The 20,729-nt window shown below is 46.4% G+C and overlaps 1 protein-coding gene across 4 annotated transcripts in view; it reads right to left on the bottom strand.

Annotated features, from left to right (window-relative positions):
- The window catches only part of ARHGAP44 (Rho GTPase activating protein 44), a 481,248-nt gene that overhangs the window by 46,635 nt on the left and 413,884 nt on the right, over nucleotides 1-20,729 (bottom strand). For all 4 annotated transcript variants that reach the window (XM_085616812.1, XM_085616814.1, XM_085616815.1 and 1 more), the window contains exon 17: nucleotides 18,358-18,579. In XM_085616812.1, the coding sequence (XP_085472938.1) occupies nucleotides 18,358-18,579 (222 nt within the window). The remainder of the gene's footprint in view (nucleotides 1-18,357; nucleotides 18,580-20,729) is intronic.

The following is a 20,729-nucleotide window of genomic DNA, read 5'->3' as shown; positions in this document are numbered from 1 at the left end:
CAATGCATCAAACCCATTTCTGAGGCACAGAACTTTGATGAGGCATCTGAGGCAAGGGTAGAACTCACTGAATGCAGAGTCCAGCAGCCCCCTTTTGTGTTGCTGAGACTTCCGAAAACAGGAGGCAAGCTAGCAAGCCCTTGTAGATCATTTGAATCGCAGGCAGAGTCCAGCTTTCCTTCAGTAGAGTCAGGGAGCAGCAGGCAGCAGGCAGCAGGCAAAGTAGCAGAAAAGTAGCCCTTCTAGAAATGCAGTTTAGTTGAGTCCTTTGCGCAGCACAGCCATCCTTCTGACAAAGGTTCAGCTTAAGAACCAGAAGTGTCTGATTTGTGTGGGTCAGGGACCCAGAATGTATATCCAAAAGTGCCTTTGAAGTGGAGGTGACATCAAAGGCTTGCCTTTGAAGTGCATACAATCGCAATCAGCCTAGTCCTGTCTACCAGGCTAATGTTGGGGGTGGGGGGAGGGGTGGGGGGGGGGTAAGGATCTCAGTGCTTTCGAAATGAACAGGACACTACCTATTGAAACGTAAGTGTCAGCACCTCCCGTTCCTCCCAGCCCAGGAAGACCCATCAGAATGCAGGTGAATGCAGATGCATGCCAAGAGTACAGATGAGCCTCAGTCAAAGTGGGCCCCTACATCTTGGATTCCCTTCCAATACAGAGAGGTACACGGCAGGGTTACCCTTTGTCCCCCCTCCTGTTCGCGCTCGCAATGGAGCTGCTAGCGGAGGCCCTGCGCACCCGTCTAGGAGATGGGGTGCCCCTAGGGGATGCTACACATCAAGTGTCACTTTATGCGGATGATATCCTCATTTACATCAGAGACATTAACCGAGTCCCTGATCAACTGGCTCCATTGCTGGAAGATTTTTCTGTACTCTCTGGGCTAAAAGTGAATATAGACAAGTCCTGCCTCTACCCATTCAAGGAGGGGCTTCGGGACCCGGGACTCACGAGTGACAAGCGGGTGTAATGGAAGCAAGATACGTTCCGCTACCTGGGAATCCAGATTGACCGCTAGTCAGACGATCTTTTTGACAGGAACCTGGGGAGGGCGGTGACGTCCATTAAGTCGCAGATGCGGTTCTGGAGCACGCTGCCACTGGCTGTAACGGGTAGGATAGCACTCACTAAAATGGTGATCCTTCCGCGGCTGCTATATTATTTTACAAATTTGTCAATATACATACCAGCCTCCTTCTTCACCACCTTAGAGAAACAGATCAGGGATTTCATCTAAGCAAAGCCAGGCATAGAGTGGCACTGAAAAAGTTGTACTTACCGACAGACCAAGGTGGGCTGGTGGCTTGTTGTTTTGAGCATTACTACTTAGCCTCTCAGCTGCAGTGGATTGCGCGGTGGCTGGCAGGTTGTCACTGTGCAGATACTGTGACTACACAGCCACCCTACCCACTGGAGCAAATAGTCGGGCTATTTCATCCACGCGCAAGACTGAGACAGCCGGAACCCTTGTTGCTTGATGTGGCCCATAAATGCTTTTGCAGGAGTCTATACATAACACGAAATGTGATCCCATATGTGCCGGCGATACCCTTGGAGGGAACTCCCAGTGGACAGGCGGTACTTACTGTGCCAGCAATCAGGGGATGACAGGAGACGGGCATCCAAACACTGGGAGACCTATATCACGAGGGGGCGCTCACGCCAAATACAACACTAGTAGAGGAAGTGGCGCTGCCACCAGGGCAATTCCTCGCCAATCGTGCCTTGGTAGCTTCGCTCAATCCAAATGGGGAGATGTCACTACAGAGCCACGGACGCATCTTACCATGCAGTACTTACACGTCATGGGACAGGGCAGGTATCTAATGCTCTGGTTCGCAGCCTCACTTAGAACCCATGCAGCGATTAGCCTTGAAACACTCCGCCACAAGTGGGAGGGGGACCTGGGTCACCAGTTTACCGACACGGAATGGGCCCGCGAGCTTGCGAGTCCGACACGCATCCCCAGGAATATGCGATACAGCTGTACAAAGTTCATAAGGCATATCTCACGCCTGCGAATATTAATTAATAATTCAGTCGTGAAGATGCAAAATATCCGAGCTGCGCTGAGAGTGGGGCTGACTTACTACACTTGCTCTGGAGCTGCACCTGGGTGGGTACATACTGGAGTGAAGTGGTCGCAATAATACACACTTGTACTGGTCGGGAGCTGATTTTCAATTGGCCAACCTATTTATTGCACAAGTTCCGTAGGATACCCAACACGAAGGTCACATCCAGATTTTTAGGCTTGGGAATGATAGTAGCCAAGAGGCTGTTAACTAAACGATGGAAGGTGCCAGACTCCCCCCATGTACATGCCTGGCGGAACTCCATACTCGCGTGGGCCAAGGCGGAAAACCTCGCCATCAGATGCGAACAAACTCTGGGGCTGCGTAAGGTTCGTATCGCAACATACTGGGATGCTCTCTACTCTGAATTACAACGAAACACAGACAGGACAACCAGGGACTCCTCTGATGCGCAGGCTGAAGGTACCTAGCACACCTGCAAACTGAGATAGCGTATACACCATGACATCCTTTAACTGGCAAATACGTGTTGACTGTATTAGAGTACAACCACACACTTTAGAAATTGGGGGGCAGCTAGTAGCTACCGGTTGTAAGAGTAACATACAGCACTATGCACGGAAACGGGGCAGGGGGGTTGAGGGCTGAGCATTTGTTACACACATTTCTTTCCCTTTTTTTTTATGTCCGTTTATGGAAACTTTGTCTTTTTTGCTCTCTTGTTAATCCATTATTGTAGCCTTACTGACTACGAGTACCAGTACAACCACTTAATCTGTATGTTAGCGCAAGTAAAGGGGTGCAGAGGTAGGCATGTAACAATGTATATGCTCCAGAGGACAATCAGGAACGTAAGCTAATATGTAACTGACAAGACTTCTGTCACCCCCTTTTTTCTTTCCTCGCCTACCTCTTGGGCACGATCTGCAACTGCACCTAAAAGACTTGTTTTTTACAGCATTTATACTGTCTTGTAAATGCAATACGACCATACAAATGTACATGAAGCATACCTTATGTATCAGATAGTACGCCCAGCAATACCTGCATAAATATGCTTTCAGTTGTAAAAATACAAAACTAATAAAATAGATTTGCAAAAAACAAGTACAGATGAGCCTCATCTTCATGTATTTGTGGCTGTCTAGAGGGAATGCATAAAGTGTAGTTCCCACCCAACTAAGACGTTTATCGGAGACAGACTATAAGGCACTAAAGAGCTAAGAGCAGAGAAATGTCCACTTTCTAAAAGTGGCATTTCTAAAATGTTAAATTCAACTTAACCGGTAAAGAGTATTTATCAAGGGCACGATTCTGGAACCGGAGGGATTGAGGGGGATGGCGTTGAAAACGTAGAGAGTACCCATTCTGCAACGTAGCTATCACCCACTGGTCCTTTGTGATAGCTCGCCACTCTTCGAGATTATTTGCAATACTTCCCCCCACTGGAGTGGTAAACGGCGATGGGGGAAGTGGGCACTCATTGTTTGGTCGGCGTCTTAGCGGAGGTAGTGGACTGATGCTAGTTTCCTCTTCCCCTGGTGGAACGCCAGCCTTCGTACTGAGACCTTTGCTGAGCTTGCTGGTTCTGATGTTTCAGCCAATGAGGGGTTTGAACCCTCTGTTGGGAGGATCATCGATTGTAAGGTCTGCAGCGTCTTCGGAACTCTTTCTTCTTTTCTAGAACCACGGCCTTTAGTGTGTCTAGCTCTGTCTTCATCTGGGACATTTCCTCATCTGTGTGTGCGCCGAATAAAGATGAGCCGGAGAAGGGGAGATTGAGGATCCGAGACTGCAATTCTGGATTAAGCGCTGTGAGACGAAGCCAGGGAGCTCTCCTTGCACATATCCCATGGGCATTGGCGTGAGCTGAAAGAGTAGCTCCATCGGCTGCAGCGCTGATCACTTGGTTCGCCACCAAGCTGCCTTCTTGCAAGATTTCTTCAAAATCTTTGCAATCTTCCTTGGGCAGCTCTTCCGTAAATCTTTGAAGGGAGTCCCACAAAGACCTGTCATAGCGACCCAAAAGAGCCAATGCACTTGAGACCTTGAGCATAGAGGATGATATGCCGCAGAACTTCCTCCCCCACGAATCCTGTGCTTTACTCTCCTTATCTGGTGGAACAGTAGAGGAGGAGGCAACTGAGTGAGTCTTTTTTGCCGCAGCGATTATAACAGAATGCGGTGGGGGGTCAGATCTAAGAAATAACGGGTCCTCCTCCGGTGAACGATATTTCTTCAGATTCCTAGCAGGCGCGGTCTTGAGGGACGCCAGCGTAAGGAAAATGTCCATGACCAGTTGAAGTAGCCCCGGCACCAATGGTAACAGCGGTCTAGATGCAGCCCTCTGGTGTAAAGCCTCAAAGATAACTGAAGACGAGCTCTGCCGAGTCGGCATAGGAATGTACAGTTTAGCTGCCCTTCTGGAAAGTACATCCTGGAAAGTGCCAGCGTCATCCACCGGAGAGACCCTCGACGGTTGGCTGGTCAGTAAGAGTCGGTGAGTAGTCTCTCTGTGAAATGTGTGTGGAAGAGGAGGAAGGCGTTGGAGATCTGTGCCTTCTCCTCCCGCTTCTGGATCTGGACCTTCTTCTGTAAGAGTGTGCAGGAGTGCGACTGCGATCTCTGCCTCTCGATGGAGTACGATCTCTGTCCACAACCTGCACCAGTTGAGCCAACGGAGACCTGTGGAGGGGGCTTGAGTAGTGTTAAGCCCCTGTTGTTGGAGCTGTGGCCCAGTGATGCAGAGGCCGGTTCCATCTCGGTGAGAGATGGATAGAAGGCAATCTTTGCCTTTCTCATCCCTCAGGAGAGCGTGCAGGAGGAGAGTTTCTTCCCTCCGTTTGTGCAGGCCTGTCCGCTGAATCAGGATGCCCCATGGACACTGGACTGCTAGACGTCGAGATCACTACTTCTGGACATCTGGACGATGATAATCTGTGACGGGAGCAGCGAGAACCTGTTCTCGACATCGGTAATGGTGACGGAGAAAGGCTTACTGGACGTCAGGCTCCTCTAGACTGAGGCCTCAACGTCGATCTTGAACGTCTTTTCTGGACAGACTGCCTCCTTGACATCGATCATCGTCCCCGCGTCGGTGATGCCTGCCTTGACCTTCTCCTCTTCTAAGGAGGACTTGGTCTCGAAGTCGATCGGTGTCTCGACGTCGAGCATCTGCCTGACACCGACGGAGTACCTTGCTTCGACATCAACTGCCTCAGCTCTGACGACCGGTGTCTCAACGTCAACCTCTGGTGTGTCTGGAGACTTCTGCTTCGACGTCGGTGATGGAGTCTTGTGTCTTGACGTCGACGATCTTTGCACTGATCTCGATCGCCGTCGAGGTGGCGACAATGGAGTGATCTGTCTTGACGTTGAACGCTTAGCCAGCGTCGCCGAAGATTTGCTCCTGGACGTTGAACGTCGCCTGGTTGACGACAACGGAGGGCCCTTTACCTTCTGAAGGCGAACAGGTCGGGACATTGCCTCTCGACGTTGACCATGTTCTCTTTTGCTGTTGCCTCACTGGAGACCTACCTCTTTCAGAGAGGACATATAGTTGAATTCTCTCCCTGTCCTTGATGGTTCTTCTCAACAACTTCTTGCAGTGATGACAGGTGGCAGAAGAGTGAGAATCAGGGAGGCAGAGTATATACACAGAGTGTGTATCTGATCTAGCCTTCTTTTTGCCACAGGCAGGGCAAGGATCAAATAAGGAAGGCATTTTTTACAGAAAAAAACCTTTTCTGAAACTCCAAAAAGGTTTAACCTTCACTCTAAAGCCAAAAGACTTTGTGTGAAAGCAAAACAATCACAAAAATTGGACAATTTTTGACAGAAAAGTCAAAAAAGGAAGAGCTGTGAATCCAGGGTCCTGTCTGAAGGAGCCGGAAAGAACAACTGTCCTAACTGTCACCCCTGAGGCATGATGGGAAGCTGGGGGTCATGGCTGCCTTAAAGGCAGGGTGCCAGTTTTGTGTGCAAATGCTTTCATTTTCTATGCTATTGGTTTACAATGCAGCCTGTAGGCTAACTATGTCTGCTTTTTTGCAGCTTTTTCATGAGGTCTACTAATTAAAAAAGAGTTCAAGTGGTACTTACACTCCTGTGTTTTTATACATACATTATGTGTTTGCAAAAACAGTTTATTTGTTATTGCATTGTTTAGCCTCCTATATGGGGGCTGCATTGGTATGAGATAAAATGATATATGTCTATAGAGCTGTATATATATGTTTTTCATATATCATTTTTATTATTTCCGGGGTCCACGCACATGGGCGGGAATATTCAGTGCTTATGACTATTGATGAGGATTCCCTGGAAGAGAACAAAGATAATCAGAAGAAATCCCTAGAGGTGGTGCATGACGAACCTGAGCATAGGATCAGGCGGTCAGTTGTAGGACTTATCATCACAGAAATAACTGAGCACATGCATTATAAAATACCAAGCTTTTGGCTGACTGATAGACTTACTAAGATGGAAGTTCCCTTCCTATTGCATGTGGAAAATCCTACAGGAGAGTGCATCTAGGGCTATGGATGTGGAAGAGAACTTGTAGCCTGTAGATGTGGAAGCAGGCATCTCTGAACTTATAGCCACACCTTCAACAACCCAGTGATCCAAATTTGAGGCCCCCTGCTGTGTAGTTGCAAGATCATCCTTTATACATAGAAGCGTAAGCCTGGATTACCAACTGCACCAAACAACTTGTAAGGGTTCCTTAACCAATGACTGAGGAATTTAAGAATTCAAAGCCCAGCTACATTCCTTCTTGCCATTGGTCCAGTAGCCAACCAAAAGAGCACCCCATTAAGGCCTCCAGCAAGCAAGCTGTACAGGCCCTGAGTATGCTTCAGAAAAAATGCAGATGAGTGGTGTGAGAGACATTGGTATCAAAAGCGGAAGGCTTCAGCATATGTTTTTGACAAGGTGGAGGCATGTCAGTAGCAGTGTCGTTGTATGAAACAGCAGGTGCTGTTGGACAGACACATGGCCATTATGCAACATGTCAAGAAGCAATGAAAAGCAATATGCATGACATAGAGGAGCTAATACATGGGCTGGCTGACCCATAAAGATGGGGTAATCTTATCCACAGGGGGAGTTTACTAACAAGTTGAGCTTTCCCAGCCTTATGGCAGCATCACATGTATATATGTATGTATGTAGGTTACTTCAATAGGCCAAACCTAGCTACAGGGCAACAGAGAGATCAATATAAGGGTACGGAAAACAATTGTGAATTACATATCAAACACAGAAGCAGAGAGGACTAGTAGGTGAAAGTGACTTATGATGGGGTTTCATGATTGATGTGATGGGCCTTCAGTTCCTGTCAGAGGTGAAGAAGGAGGGAAGCTTGGGGGATCTTGGAGCGAACTAAATTTCAGACCCTTTAATTATAGCAGGAAAAGGGTTATCTTCATGTGGTGTGCTTTCTGCATTTTCTGGATTTGGGCCTAGCATTTTCTTTACAACTGTATATATTTGATAGCCCACAGAAGAACTTTATTCTAATTGCCAAGTCTGGTGAGTTGCTTAGGTTTACTGCCTTGAGTAAAATGCAGCATACTTTGAAAGTGATGTAGATGGGTATATAAAGCTATTGGAATTTTCGGGGGCAAGTCGGATTCTGTTAAACCTCTTAAATCCATGGATAATATAGCCCATAGCACATGGGATGTTCTGCACTGAGTCAGATGAGACAATGGGATACTGGAAATCAGTGCGATATCTCTGTAGAGTTGTGCAAGGACAAAGGCTTGCATGGCACATAATAAAGCCTGAATCACAAAGAAAAGCCTTCACTCTGCAGAGTTGATGGCAGGTGGTTTTCATCCATTTCGACCATCCTGACACTAAGGCTGATAGCAATGTAGGATCCCAGTTAAGTAAGGGGTGAATCTATCCAGACTCATTTTTGAGAATCAGCCATGAACTTTCTCTTGTTAGACTCCACTGTCAATCTGCACAATACTTGTTTTCAGGTGAAAGAGCTTCAGGTAGACCGCTGACATCCAACACTCGACTGCTGACATGTACTTTTTCAGCAGGGCATTGGCATGTCCGAATGAAAGCCTCAGGAAAAGTTTATGATCACCCATGTACCGTTGAACTGTGATGTGTTCTCAGCTAAGAGGACTCCTAATGGTTCCATGTAGCACTGTTGATAGGACAAATCCATGGGCAATGACATAGGTTACACAATGTGTTGAAATCTAGAGGAGCTCTGCTGAATGAGCTGCAATCTGTTATTCAGGTTGGGTGAGAACCACGGCAGCACTATGCTTTCAAATCCCACTTTAGTGAATGGATTGTTGAGCAAGACATGATGAGTAATGGTAGAGAAGATTGCAGTGAGAGCCGGCAGGATGAGGAGGCATGGGCTGTCATTGTCACTGATCTTGAGTGTACTCAACAAAAGCCTTCTCTGTGTTATACTTTACAATGAAATTGAATTGGTAATATTGGAGGAATGTATTGTTTGTCAGCTTTATATGAAACTGGGTGGCAGCAGTGATTTATTGGATATTTCCAAAGGAGTGATGGATCAGTGATTAGCAAGATAGTTACGGTGCAGTTTGGAGTTTATTAGCAATGGCAGGATCTGTACAGTCTTGAGGGAAATAAGGAGGCTGTCTTGGGTTAAGGATGCCTGACTACACTGGGGAGAGGCTGAGAGCTTGCCTGGAGACTGCCTTCGCTGTTGATGCTCAGATAATGTCACTGGATGCTGCCTTGAGTTCATGAGCTTTGAGAGATCATCGATGAGATGTGGGACCATTCATAACATTGCAAGATGGATTGCTGTAACTTCTTTTTCATTTGTTTTTCATTTTATTGTGTCAATCACCTTGAAAATGTTGTTAATCATGGTGTACTTTTTCCTACAGAGTTGAAGAGGTGAGCCCCAAGTTGAATTGACACAAAGCTTGATGGCCTTCATAGCCTTTCTATTGGTGGCTTTTCAGATGACGGTAATGTCTTTTGCTTTGGCTCGTGTGAAGAACTTTCTTCTGGTGGTACAAAGTTTTTCTTAGATCATCAGATGATTTATTTATATATTTATTTTACAGTTTAATATAGCACATGGTCATTGAGAGGTATAGATTCACTTTACATAGTAACACGAAAGTGACAACATAGATGCAGAATGTGGTCCACTACAGTTTGACCACAACACAACCACTCAATAATGTAGTAGTAAAATCATCTGCATCCACCAGCATGCAAAAAGAACAAATATTCACAACCAAAAATGAGACACTGCCTTGTAGGATGGGTAAAAAGCAGAGAATTTTCAAATGTAGCAGAAAGAAGCCACAGCTATCAAAGAAAAGCTGAAACGATGACTGACTGGCATTCAAATTGGATTCAAACTGCATGTGACAAACAACATCACCCCACCAACCTATGAATCCCCCATCCTATTAAAACCAAAGGGCACATTTACTACTAATCCATGCAACGTGGCGCAGCAAGGTAACTTGTTGCGCCGCGTTGTATGAAAGGTAGAGAGCAGAAATGCTCCCCATTTACAAAGATATGAAGCATTTCTTTTTCTCCTTGCACTGTGTGCTGCCTAGCACCCCAACAGGCACCCTTGCACCTTAGTGCAAAGGTGCCTGCATTACGGGTAGGATTGTTTTTGTGGTGGAAGGATCACCTTCCTGCACAAAAACAATCCTTAGACACATATTCCTCTTTCCATGTGTGCTGCAGAATGCTGCACACATGGTGAGAGGATGTAACAAGAAGAAATAAAGATATTTCTCCTCTTCACGCCTCTGTCCTGTAGGTCCACCATTTTGGTGAGATCCCAGGTTTATAAGCTTTTAATAATCTGGGTTTTATTAAAAATACATGGGTGAGTGCATGCAAACGCTCATGCTACACCCATGTTTTGCCTCCCTGATGCGCAGTAATGCAAGACAGGGCTGTGTTGTGTTGAGTTAATTTGCATTTACCAAACCACTCAAAGCCACACAAAATAGCTTTGTAAATGCTAAAAAGGATATTGCGTTAGGGCTGCTCCACAAAAGTGATGCGGCCAAGACACAAAATCATAGTAAATCTGGGCCCACATTTCCTTATGCCTGGCACTCCATGCTGACCTTTTTGGGTTTGTATGGCACCGGTCCATATACCTCACAGCAGGACTGACAATACTGAGCCAACAGGATTGATTTGATACAAGGTTAATGGTCAGAGAAGGGGCTGTGCCAACAGCTTGACAAGTTCTTTACGTGGGATGCTTTGATATTAAGTAGCAGAACATCCATTTTGTGGGTAGATGATGTCATATACATGTGATTATCCCAGTGCTTAATTTGTGCCGGTGCTTGCCGGGGCTTAGCACCGGCACTTATTTATCAGGGCCGGGTCTAGACCAGATTGCCACTGCCATCTCACATCAACAGCGTGCATCAAAAAATTAATAAAATTGACCGTTCACAAGATCCGCGCTCTCACGTTGTCCACCCGTGAAGAGCTGAGACAATTATAAATCAATGCCCTGATTTTGTGTTGCCGGTGGCTGGGCCTCTGATTGGCTGGATTTGGTCATGTGTGGCTGCAGCAGGCGTGGCGGCAGCGTGAGTGCGTAACCTTTTTACAATTACACACTGCCAGCCCGCCTTATGATCACGAAGCACACACGTACCGGCAGTCCGCCACTATTACTTGTAGCAGGAGCATGTCGTGAAGTGTGCAGCACCAGGTCTCGGGTAGGTATTTCTCCAATGTCCAGTTTTACTGACAGTTAGACACAACTTTTCAGAATAAGAAAGCAGACATATTTGGTGTAACAGATATGCTTTCTCAGCAGCAAAGTTTACGGAGGTCAATTTACTTAATGATTTAGGCACATTTAAATGTATTCCGTGTACATGCTCTGTCCTTCCTCTCCAGCTCTAAAACTCCGGTACGTCTCCATGGACGTAACAAAGACTGCAGCAGCCCCCGCAGTGCTGTGGGTCTCTAGGCTCCAGGTGGCCCCCTCAGCATAGTCTGCTGTGCTCACTGACTGGATTTGGGACCAGTTTGTTTTACAGTTATGCTCCTGCGCACATGTACCAGCGATGTGCATCACAACATTCACATGAGCCATTACACATGGTGCACTGCAAGCTGCGCAGTGTGAGCCGGTGCGTGGTCTTCAGGGCTGGGCGCAGGTTGTGACTATATTGTGTCATGCTCGATGTAAACTGCACATGTGCGGGGGCCGGTGGACCATAATTTGGCAGCAGTCTGTTCCCGCTACAGAAGCTGCAGGTCACAGGTGAGACAAGTAAAATCAACTAAGTCATCATGATATCACAATCACGTCTTGCGGTGGAGGTGCTGTATTTACAGACCCCAGGGTAGCGAGACTCGAGCCATTGCAATATTGCTACTGTGAGCCTGAGCCCCACGATTGGCTTATTGGTAATGCCTGTGCTCGTGGGTATGGATCGCTCCCAGCAAGCTTTCCGTTTACTGGCATACACGTGGCATACACGTGAAAATCTCTGCCACTTCTCAGATTTGGAGCCCAGTAAAAGAACACCTCATTAGCGGCATCACTGCATTAACCACTGCTCGGATTTCACACTAACTACTCGGTGGAACTTCAGGTGTTTTACTGTCAAAGGAGGTGTTAAAACCCGTCCACCCAAAGAGCAACAATGCTTGAGTCAGCTCCATTTGTAAACTAAATATCAAGCATCATATAGGCTGATCTACGCAGCCCTTCTTTTAACTCCATGTCCTGGCCCATGTAGGTTAGCAGTTTTTGAGGCCACTATGTCGGTCTGTGTAAATAGTTTTCGTATTGGATTTATAATATTATGAGGACAGTTTGAAATCCTTCTCCAGCCCCTCTGTAAGGTAAATAGAGAAGCATGCAGAATCATTTACATGCATACAACTAATCAAGCAGTCTGATGTTAAATGGGTGGTTAAATCTGCATGAGACGTAGTGGTTGATTGTGCATGAGGCATGGGTGTCAGTCATTGGAGGGTGGCAATTTCTGGTTTGAGGTAATGAATAGTCAGTCATTGTGTATTCAATTTTGTGCATCTGACTATGCACATGCCTGTACTGTGCTCCGCAAGCACCCCCGCCGCCTCTCCATTGGCTTTGCAGTCACTTACAATGCATGACGCCTATTACAGCATAGCTTCCCGTATCTTAATTGCACCATAGCAGGCAGTTTTTATCTCGGGCAAGAAATGAAAATGTAAACTGCTGCCCCAAGGATTATGAGCCCGTTTTGGATAAGATGTGTGTAAATAAGGCAGATGTTCTTTGTTTTAAGAAAGTTATGCAGTGTAACGATGGGACCTGTGTGGCATTGGGAAGCACATCTTGCAACGTGCAGAACAGAGTCTAAGACTAGCCTGGAGTAAGGCATGGGGTATGCGGGGCACTCTGGATTGTATGTGGGAGGGTTCTGGATTGGAGAAGTGGGGTGGGGGATTCAAGCCTTAAACAAAAGTGCATTGACAGAGCTCAGTGTGAATTGTAGCATGGCAATAGTAGAGGGTTCAGGAAGCCAGGTTAGGCCACATGAAATACCAAAGCCTCAAGCTTCTGTACATGGCCCTAGCCAGGAGTGTAGGTTCTGGGGAGCACAGCCGCCAGCAACTTCAAATTAAAAGGGGGGTCAGGAGGAGATGGAAGGGTGATTCTCAACCTGGATTTTTGAAAACAGTTAACAATGTAGAAAGATAATACATATGTAAAGTATTTTATTTTTATTTTTGATAGTGTCATGTTAATATTTTACTTATTTTGTGGAAATGGCACAATTGGTCAGTGTGTTTGGTCAAAACTGGATGGAGCTTAAACAACGTTGCAGACGATTTTGTGTCCTGCTGTCCCTCAGTGGCATTCTAGGGACATCTGTGGCAATCACAAATACTTTTTTAGGTGCACAATTAAACTGCAAAATTTGTGAAAAGAAATATGATTTCATCAATGTTTTAAAGTAAGGTTTGGGGTTCTCCCAAGATTGTTAGAGGCAAAGTAGAATCAAACACTGCATTTTGAAGCACTTTGCACCAGAAACATTGGTAAAATCTAGATCAGACTGAAAGACAAAGTCAAAGAAGATTTATGGTATGCCCCAAGGGATTTTGAGAAACAATATGTGGCAAAAATACCACATTACAAGGAACCCTGATCTAAAGCATTTATGAAAATCAATTAAAGGTGGATCTGAAATACATGCCTCTGTGCAGTGGCATAACATTAGCCCCCGCAGGGCTGCCTCCTCCGGCACTGTGCATGGGCGGCAGACCCATAGCTTGAGAGCTCCTGACTGGGTTCAGACTGTGGGCCCCACATGTACTTTGCAGGGGGGCCCCTCAAGCTACGTTACGCCTCTGTACATCTCAGTATGTAGCCTCCTTCTGAATGGGAGCCATCAATCATGGTCTTGTCAGAAAGATAAGTTCGGCTCTGGCTCTGTTTCTAAAATCGTACTAAAATATTTCCATTTGAATTATTTTGCATACTGGAACAAAATGTGCAGTTCTCACTTGTTAAAGAAGCTAATGTGCATTTTTTAATTGCTTTCCTTGCTTTGCAATTGGAAGTGTTCTCTTCCTTAGTTTACTAACGCTTGATTCAGGAAGTGTTTATTTAAATTTGTGGACTCAGAGCTCTAAGCATTAACTATAGTGTTATGGCAACACATTTCTGTGCGAGCTGGAGGTAACTTGTGGTACGAACAGTGCTGAATCTGCTCATATGATAGCAGGTGGTGGTGGACTCAGGCACTCAATTTCGCCGACCAGGGCCAGTAATATGTACCGAGTACACTGCGCTTTGGTGCACCTTTGCGTAACATAGGTGACAATGTGCAAAATATAATCCCTCAGGGGAAATAAGCATCCCTTACTCATTTCCTAGATGTCATGAAACAGAATGTTGGTAAATATTCATCACTGGATGATGCTGTGATAGAATTCATGACTATCAGGGCAGAGGAATATGGCCAGAGAAACATATTTTGATTTGTGTGCCTACCTATCAGTTATTTTAGAGTAACCAACAGTTGGCTGAGGCTATAGATTTGTGTGACAGTGTTTAGTGCTTAGAACGTTTACTAATGTCTGTGTGTTTGAAAATTATACCATGCAGCATACAAAGGATGTCATTGATGTATTATACAGTATAAAATGACGTCATATTGTTTGTTAACATGCATGAATCTGCCACTCCAGGAAATATTTGCTCTTTCAAAGAGCATTCATTGCCAAAGAGAAAAGGCTGTGAAGACATTTGCTTCATCTAAATAAGCCTTCAATGTGGCATGATCCGAAATTTCCAGTTGTGAAGGCAATTTGCATGCTTTGTGGCATGTTGGAACATTTTGAATACGTGTCCAAGAGTGGTGGTATGTGTGCAGGTTTAAATTCCATGTGTGAGAAATAAGCAAAAGAGCAGTTGGACAATTGGTGCTGCTAGTGCTTTGCTGAGAGGACCCTTATACTGAGGTTATGAATTCTGTAATGCATCTTGATTTCAGATTCAGGATTCGAATCACCATTAATTTAGGCAAAATATTTCAAGAGGAGCTGGATAACCTAGAAATGTCTGGGGACGTCTAACATTGGGACCATCGAGGTTCAAAAATGTTTCCTCCAATATTTTGTTGACCAAGTGAATTTTAAGAAACACAGTGCATATAGAATATATGTGCCTCTTTTGTAATCTCTGTCTTGTCTGTGATACAGAACTACATTTGGAAACTCCAGTTAAGTTCTATGTGTTTTACTATTTGAATTTTAATAAATGCACATATATTGCTACGGGTGAGTGAGTAATAGTAACAAGCATAATTAGTAAATTAATCGCTTTCACAGAATACTGAACTATTTATGATCCAAACGCCTTTGGCCACCGGAAGTGATAAATGGCTCAATCAAGTGTACTATATGATTTTATTTTCGCAGGGTGGGGGAAACTCCTATCAAAAACGTACTTGAGCAAGACTCCCTTGCTGAAATTCAGATCCGGAATTACATCTGGCTTTCAGCAGTGGTAGTTGAGTTTATGGGTGAAGCCAATAGAACAAGTGGGTGCAGCAGTGGGTGGAGTCAGGAAAGTGGGTGTGGCCTATAACAAACATTTGAGCACCTGGACTTCATATTTTACAAATAAAGCACTAGGTTATCCTGCACAGAAAACATGGTATTGTTATTAGGCAGCAGTGAAAAACTGGATGGCGGACCTCCTAGGTCTGATCCCATGAAGGTAAAAAATAGGAAGTTAATTGAAACAGGTCCTATACACCCTCTACACCTGTCCATCATATGAGGAAAAATATATGGCTTTTACACACCAGAGCTGCATAACGGTGTTACATCCTATTCCACACAGTGGGACATATTTACAAGCCCCTTGCATCGCTGGTGTGTCCCTTTTTTGACACACTGACCCCGCAGAGTGTTGCTCCAAATTTACAAGGCTGCGTAAAGCCAGTAGGCTTGTTTCCAGTCTAGGGAGGACCTGGCCCGGAAGTTCGGGCAGGACTGTTCCATGGGGAACAGGGTCAAGACTGATTTGCGACGCTCCTACAAACCCATAGCCAAAACTCCGTACAGAGACGCTATTAAGGTGTACCATAAATTGATTCAGAAGGCTAGGGCTGCATACTTTGTGAACAAAATAAAAAATAGCAGTAATCCCACCAAAACAATTTTTTTCTCTCATGAATGATACGGTGAAACCCCCACCAGTTTCAGAGAGTATTATATCCACCAACTCCCAGTGTGAGGAATTGGTCAAGTTTTTCTTTGGGAAAGTTGAGCATATCTATGATAACTTTGGTCCAGATAGCAAGGACTCAGATCATTATGCGGGCCGTATTTAAGCAATCCTTCCCCTTTGCTCCTTTCCTTTCCCCCTATCTCCTCTGAAGCTCTCTTAGCCCTGTTTACTAGGGTAGACTCAGCGTCTCCGGATGACGCCATCAAACCTGACCTCTTCATAAAGTTGCAGGATTGTTTCCTTGCTGGATGTTTGGATCTGACCAATCTGTCTCTGTCTTCTGCTTTGGTACCGGAATCATGGAAACATGCTAAAGTTATTCCCGTGATAAAAAAATCTACACTGGGATCATGGAAACATGCTAAAGTTATTCCCCTGATTTTTAGGCCTGAAAACGTGTGTCCTATTTCTCTGATCCCCTTCCTTGCTAAAATGACGGAATCATATGTCAATGCTATTCTAACTCAGTTCATAGAATCCAATTCGATCCTGGACCCCTCCCAAAATGGTTTTAGACCCCAGCACAGCACATAATCTGCTCTGCTAGTGGTCACAGAGCTGCTGCAGGCCTCACTGGATGAGGGCAGATCTTCAGCACTGATTCTGCTCGATCTGAGTGCAGCATTCGACACGGTATGCCCAGATGTGGGTCCCATGCCCTAGATACCACTGGAGTTAAGCTAGCCTGGTTGATGAGGGGTGATGCACCGAAATTGGTCCCAGGATGCTTGTCTCCAGTCCGGGAGGACCTGGCCTGGCAGTTCAGCTGGACTATTCCCAAGGGGATCAGGGTCAAGACTGATTTGTATATGGCTGGGTTTAAACTGGAATGGCATTGGGTGCAAATAAACAATGGATTTAGCACAGATCTCTGTAAGGGGGTGAATGTTTGACATTGATCAACATTCTGTCCATCAATTGTTCTTTTTTCACGTAAAGCCGCCATGCGTGGCTTTTTGTGGCCATGTAAACACAGCACTTTTTCACGCAGCACTTTGCGTGAAAGGGGCGTGCCATGGGTGTTGTGGGTGTTCCCACGTAACACCCATGGATTCTGCTGCATTCCCAGATTTACAACTGTTCGCAACCCTGGGAATACATCATAATCCAATGCCTCGAGGCACAACGAGGAGAAATACTTTTATTTCTCTTAGTTTTTCCTCTTTCTATGGATGCTGCATTCTGCAGTATGGCTAGAAATTGGAAAACACCACGCGTGATTGATTTTGTGCAGGAATGTGTCCTGTCATGCACAACAACAATCATTCCCACAAAGCAGGCACCCTTGCACCTTCCTGCACAACAACAATCATTCAAGTAAAGCACCCTCACAACACGGTGCAAGCGTGCCTGCGTTGGTACATGGCAGCCAATTGTGCGCCAGCATATTGGAAAGCTCAGGGATGCGTCATATTGTTGTAAATATGACGCACCTCTGTGCTCTGAAAGTAACGCAACATGGCGCAGCCAAATGGCTTGCAGCACCGCGCTGCATTACTTTCTTGTAAATAAGACCCAGTGTGTTTTATAATTATTAGGTAATAATTCACAGGGAAATAAATGCACCTGTGTAATATTCCCAGGCAGCATTAGCTCGCAGGACTACTACAGGTCCTGCACTGATGGACAAAGACTGTTGCCATAGTAAATCTAGTGAAAAGGTGTGAAGTCCTTACACTCCCTGCAGCCGGACTGTGCGTTATAAGAATTTCCAATGGAATGCTCTCCTGCATGACTGTGCATACTGGACGGGAAAGAAGACTCATTCACCACAATGTACTTATATTACAACCAGCACTACAAAGAAACGGGCTGCCCTATGCACCGTCCTCAAGAGTCAGGAGACTGTCAGCCCTATATTATTTGTAGGTAAATCCACGCCCCCACGTGTAGCATTGGATGTCTAAATAGTCCTGGCACCCTGCACTCCTCGCCTTGAACCTGCAGCAACCTGAGGATGACTCCAGCAATCCAGATACAAAGCAGCCACATTATCACAGGTGCTGGTGCCGCAGGCACATTCTTAGAGCAGGATGATGGTCGGGGATAGGGGGGCTGTTTGCATCTTTATGAATTTACCATGCACCTGTGGGGCACTATTATGTGGGTCTTTACATATATGTATATATTTAAATGGATAAAGATTAGTCCATGCTCTATGATGCTTTGGATTGTGATGGAATTGTCAACAGTAAACTCTTTAAAACTTTTTTTCCCAAAATCTTTTTTAAAGCATTGGAGGGGGCTGATGGCAGAGGTTTAGGGCAGAGCAGCATTGACACAGATACCTAGTCACTTATTTCCTTGATTTTATTGTTGGAAAATACCTCGCATTGTTAGTAGAAGAAGAAAAGAAGCACTGAGCAAGAAAGGCTAAGCCAAATCAAATCAATGCACTGAACAGAGTTCGAGTAAGGAAATAATATACTTCTATTTCAAAGGTATCACGAAGACAACACAAACATTCCCTAGCTCAAGCCGCAAACAAATTAAGAAAAGTGACAGGCAGATTGCAGGATAAAATTCACCCACTGCACCATCAAAGCTTACCTTGTCCACTCTGGGGCTGGCTGCAAGGTAACAGATGGAGGTGTAGGTGAGGGAGTCCCTGGAAAATCAAAAACCTGCTCAGGAATTGGAGACTGGGGGGTGGCAGGAAGCTCAGATGGCGGTGCTGGAGGCTGAATGGCTGGCGGCGTGGAGGATGTCTTCCGGACCAAAGAGGAACTTCGGCGGGCAACCCAAGAGGTGTCCATCACCTTCACGCCCATGCTGGGGAAACAGAAATATATTTCAACAATCCATTTAAAGAAAGAATGCAAACTGATATAATAAGGACAGTTAAATCTGGTTAATGCCTTCAAAACAAACAGTACTGTCGTTTCCACATATTGTGGCCTTTTTCACACCCAGTTCTAATGGAAACCAACTGCTTTTTCTCTGCCCGGCAATGCTTTTTTTTAATTGCATTAAATTCAAAGGACCAGGGCTCCTCTGATATCAGTTTATTCACATACAACACTGACGCTTAGTATTTACAATAAGCCCCTGATTTCAAGATTTTAGATATCTTATGCAAAGAAATCAATGTATATCAAGATACCACCCTCCCACATGAATGCATGCAAATGTGGCAGCCATTTTGCGTCTCTAAACTTGCTGCAAGGAATGCTTTTCCAAAAGAGCACTGCGGAATCAAACGCTATCTCATTTATGTTGTTAAAAGGATATTTAAAAAAAAGAATTAGTCTAGCAAAAGGGACCAACAAGCGAAATGTAAAATTAAAGTAATTCTCCACTCGAGCACTCACTTTGTCCTTCCTCCACTCACAAGAGACTTAGAATTGGTTGGCACAAAATCTGCACTCATGCTAAAAGTATGTCACAAGTAACAACAGAATGGTCCTTCCCCACGCTTCTATTGTGACCACTCCAAATCATTAAAAATAGTATAAAGTTAAAGGCAAGTAATCATACTTTATGCTACTCCTATTACATGAACAGGCCAAAAGGAGTAAGTTCTCAGCTATTTAAGTGAGGCAGGTGAGCATCTCGAGCACTGTGCCTTAGAAGTAGGTGTGGGCAGCAACGGCCTGTGCAGGTAAGAGAGGTGGGCCCGGGTGGGTGGAAGAATTCGACAGACCACGACGAGGGAAAAATTATTATTTATTTAATTTTCCCTCGTGGTTGTCTGTCGAACCCCCTCCCTCAACCCGGTCCCACCGCCCCACAACTCTTACATGCATGGGCCGCTCCTGTGTGAAGGGTAAAATGGCAACAAGAAATACGGGTAATTATTACAATAATTACAAATAACATAAGACATACTTTAAGAGAACCATCTGCATTAAAATGTCATGTGAGGGATCTTCTTGCATACAAAACTCAAGTAAGGGGGGGGCGTGGCCAGGCGCCAAGGAAGATGGCTGCGTAGGTCCGGAGCTCCGCCGAGCTAACTGTGCCGCCGTCTACCATCCGACCATAATCCGGGCTGCAAACATCGGGAACCCCGCGCCACATTCCCGAAGGGTGGCTCGACCGCTGGTGCCCGGAAGCGGCGCCCGAAAAGCGAAGGGGCGCGCGGCGGAGGTGGCTGCTGCTGTCCCGACGGCGTTGGCGTGCGGCCGGAGCTGAGGGCGCGGGCGCGCCGCCACTCGAGGCCCCGGCGTGTGCGGCCTGCCCCGTAGACGGAGCTGGAGAGGTGCGGATCGCGGAGGGCAGCGGCCGAGCTGCTGTAAATAGCGGATGCTCCCCGGCGCTTTATTGAAGAGGTGACCAGTGCCGCTGACGGCCGGGAGGGGCGGACTGTGTATGGGTGGCTGAGCCCCCGGGCCTACATCCTGGCAGGCGGTGGGAATCCGTGGCAGAAGAAGGGGCTGCATGCCGGCGGAGACATCGTTGCCTGCTGGAGTGGTGGAGGGAGTGCGGTGACCCTATCAGTGTATAACCGAGAGGCCCGGCTGCGGGACAGGCGGTGATCGCCGACGACGGCGCAGTTTGGCGGGCGCGGCCTACCCGGGGGTGTAACGAGCCCGGACCAGCTCTCAATCGCCCAGTGGCTCGCAGGACCCCGAGTGTGGCCCCCGCACGGCGGATGGTGTGAGCGGAGAGTGTGAGGGATCGGCGCCGGGAGTGGTGCTGACGCGGCTGATCCTCCGGAGCGCGGGTCGGTGACGAGGTGCTGTCCCGAGAGGCGAGGAGACGACAACGTGGGCCGGGAGTCCTTACCGGCGATTGCGCTGTGGCATGTCCTTGGCGAAGCGGCAGACGGCGGTCGCCATGCGCCCAAAGGTGGGGAAGCACACGCAGACTAACAAGCTGGACAAGTATGCGGTGCCCACTGGCCCGCCGCTCTCTGGGGTACCGATGGACGCCAACGCAGAAAAGACGGAGCCCTCCCTAACCTCCATTATGGCCGCCAT

This window comes from Triturus cristatus, chromosome 7 (genome assembly GCF_964204655.1).
Source record: "Triturus cristatus chromosome 7, aTriCri1.1, whole genome shotgun sequence".
NCBI lineage: Eukaryota > Metazoa > Chordata > Amphibia > Caudata > Salamandridae > Triturus > Triturus cristatus.
This window is presented reverse-complemented; position numbering and strand designations above follow the sequence as displayed.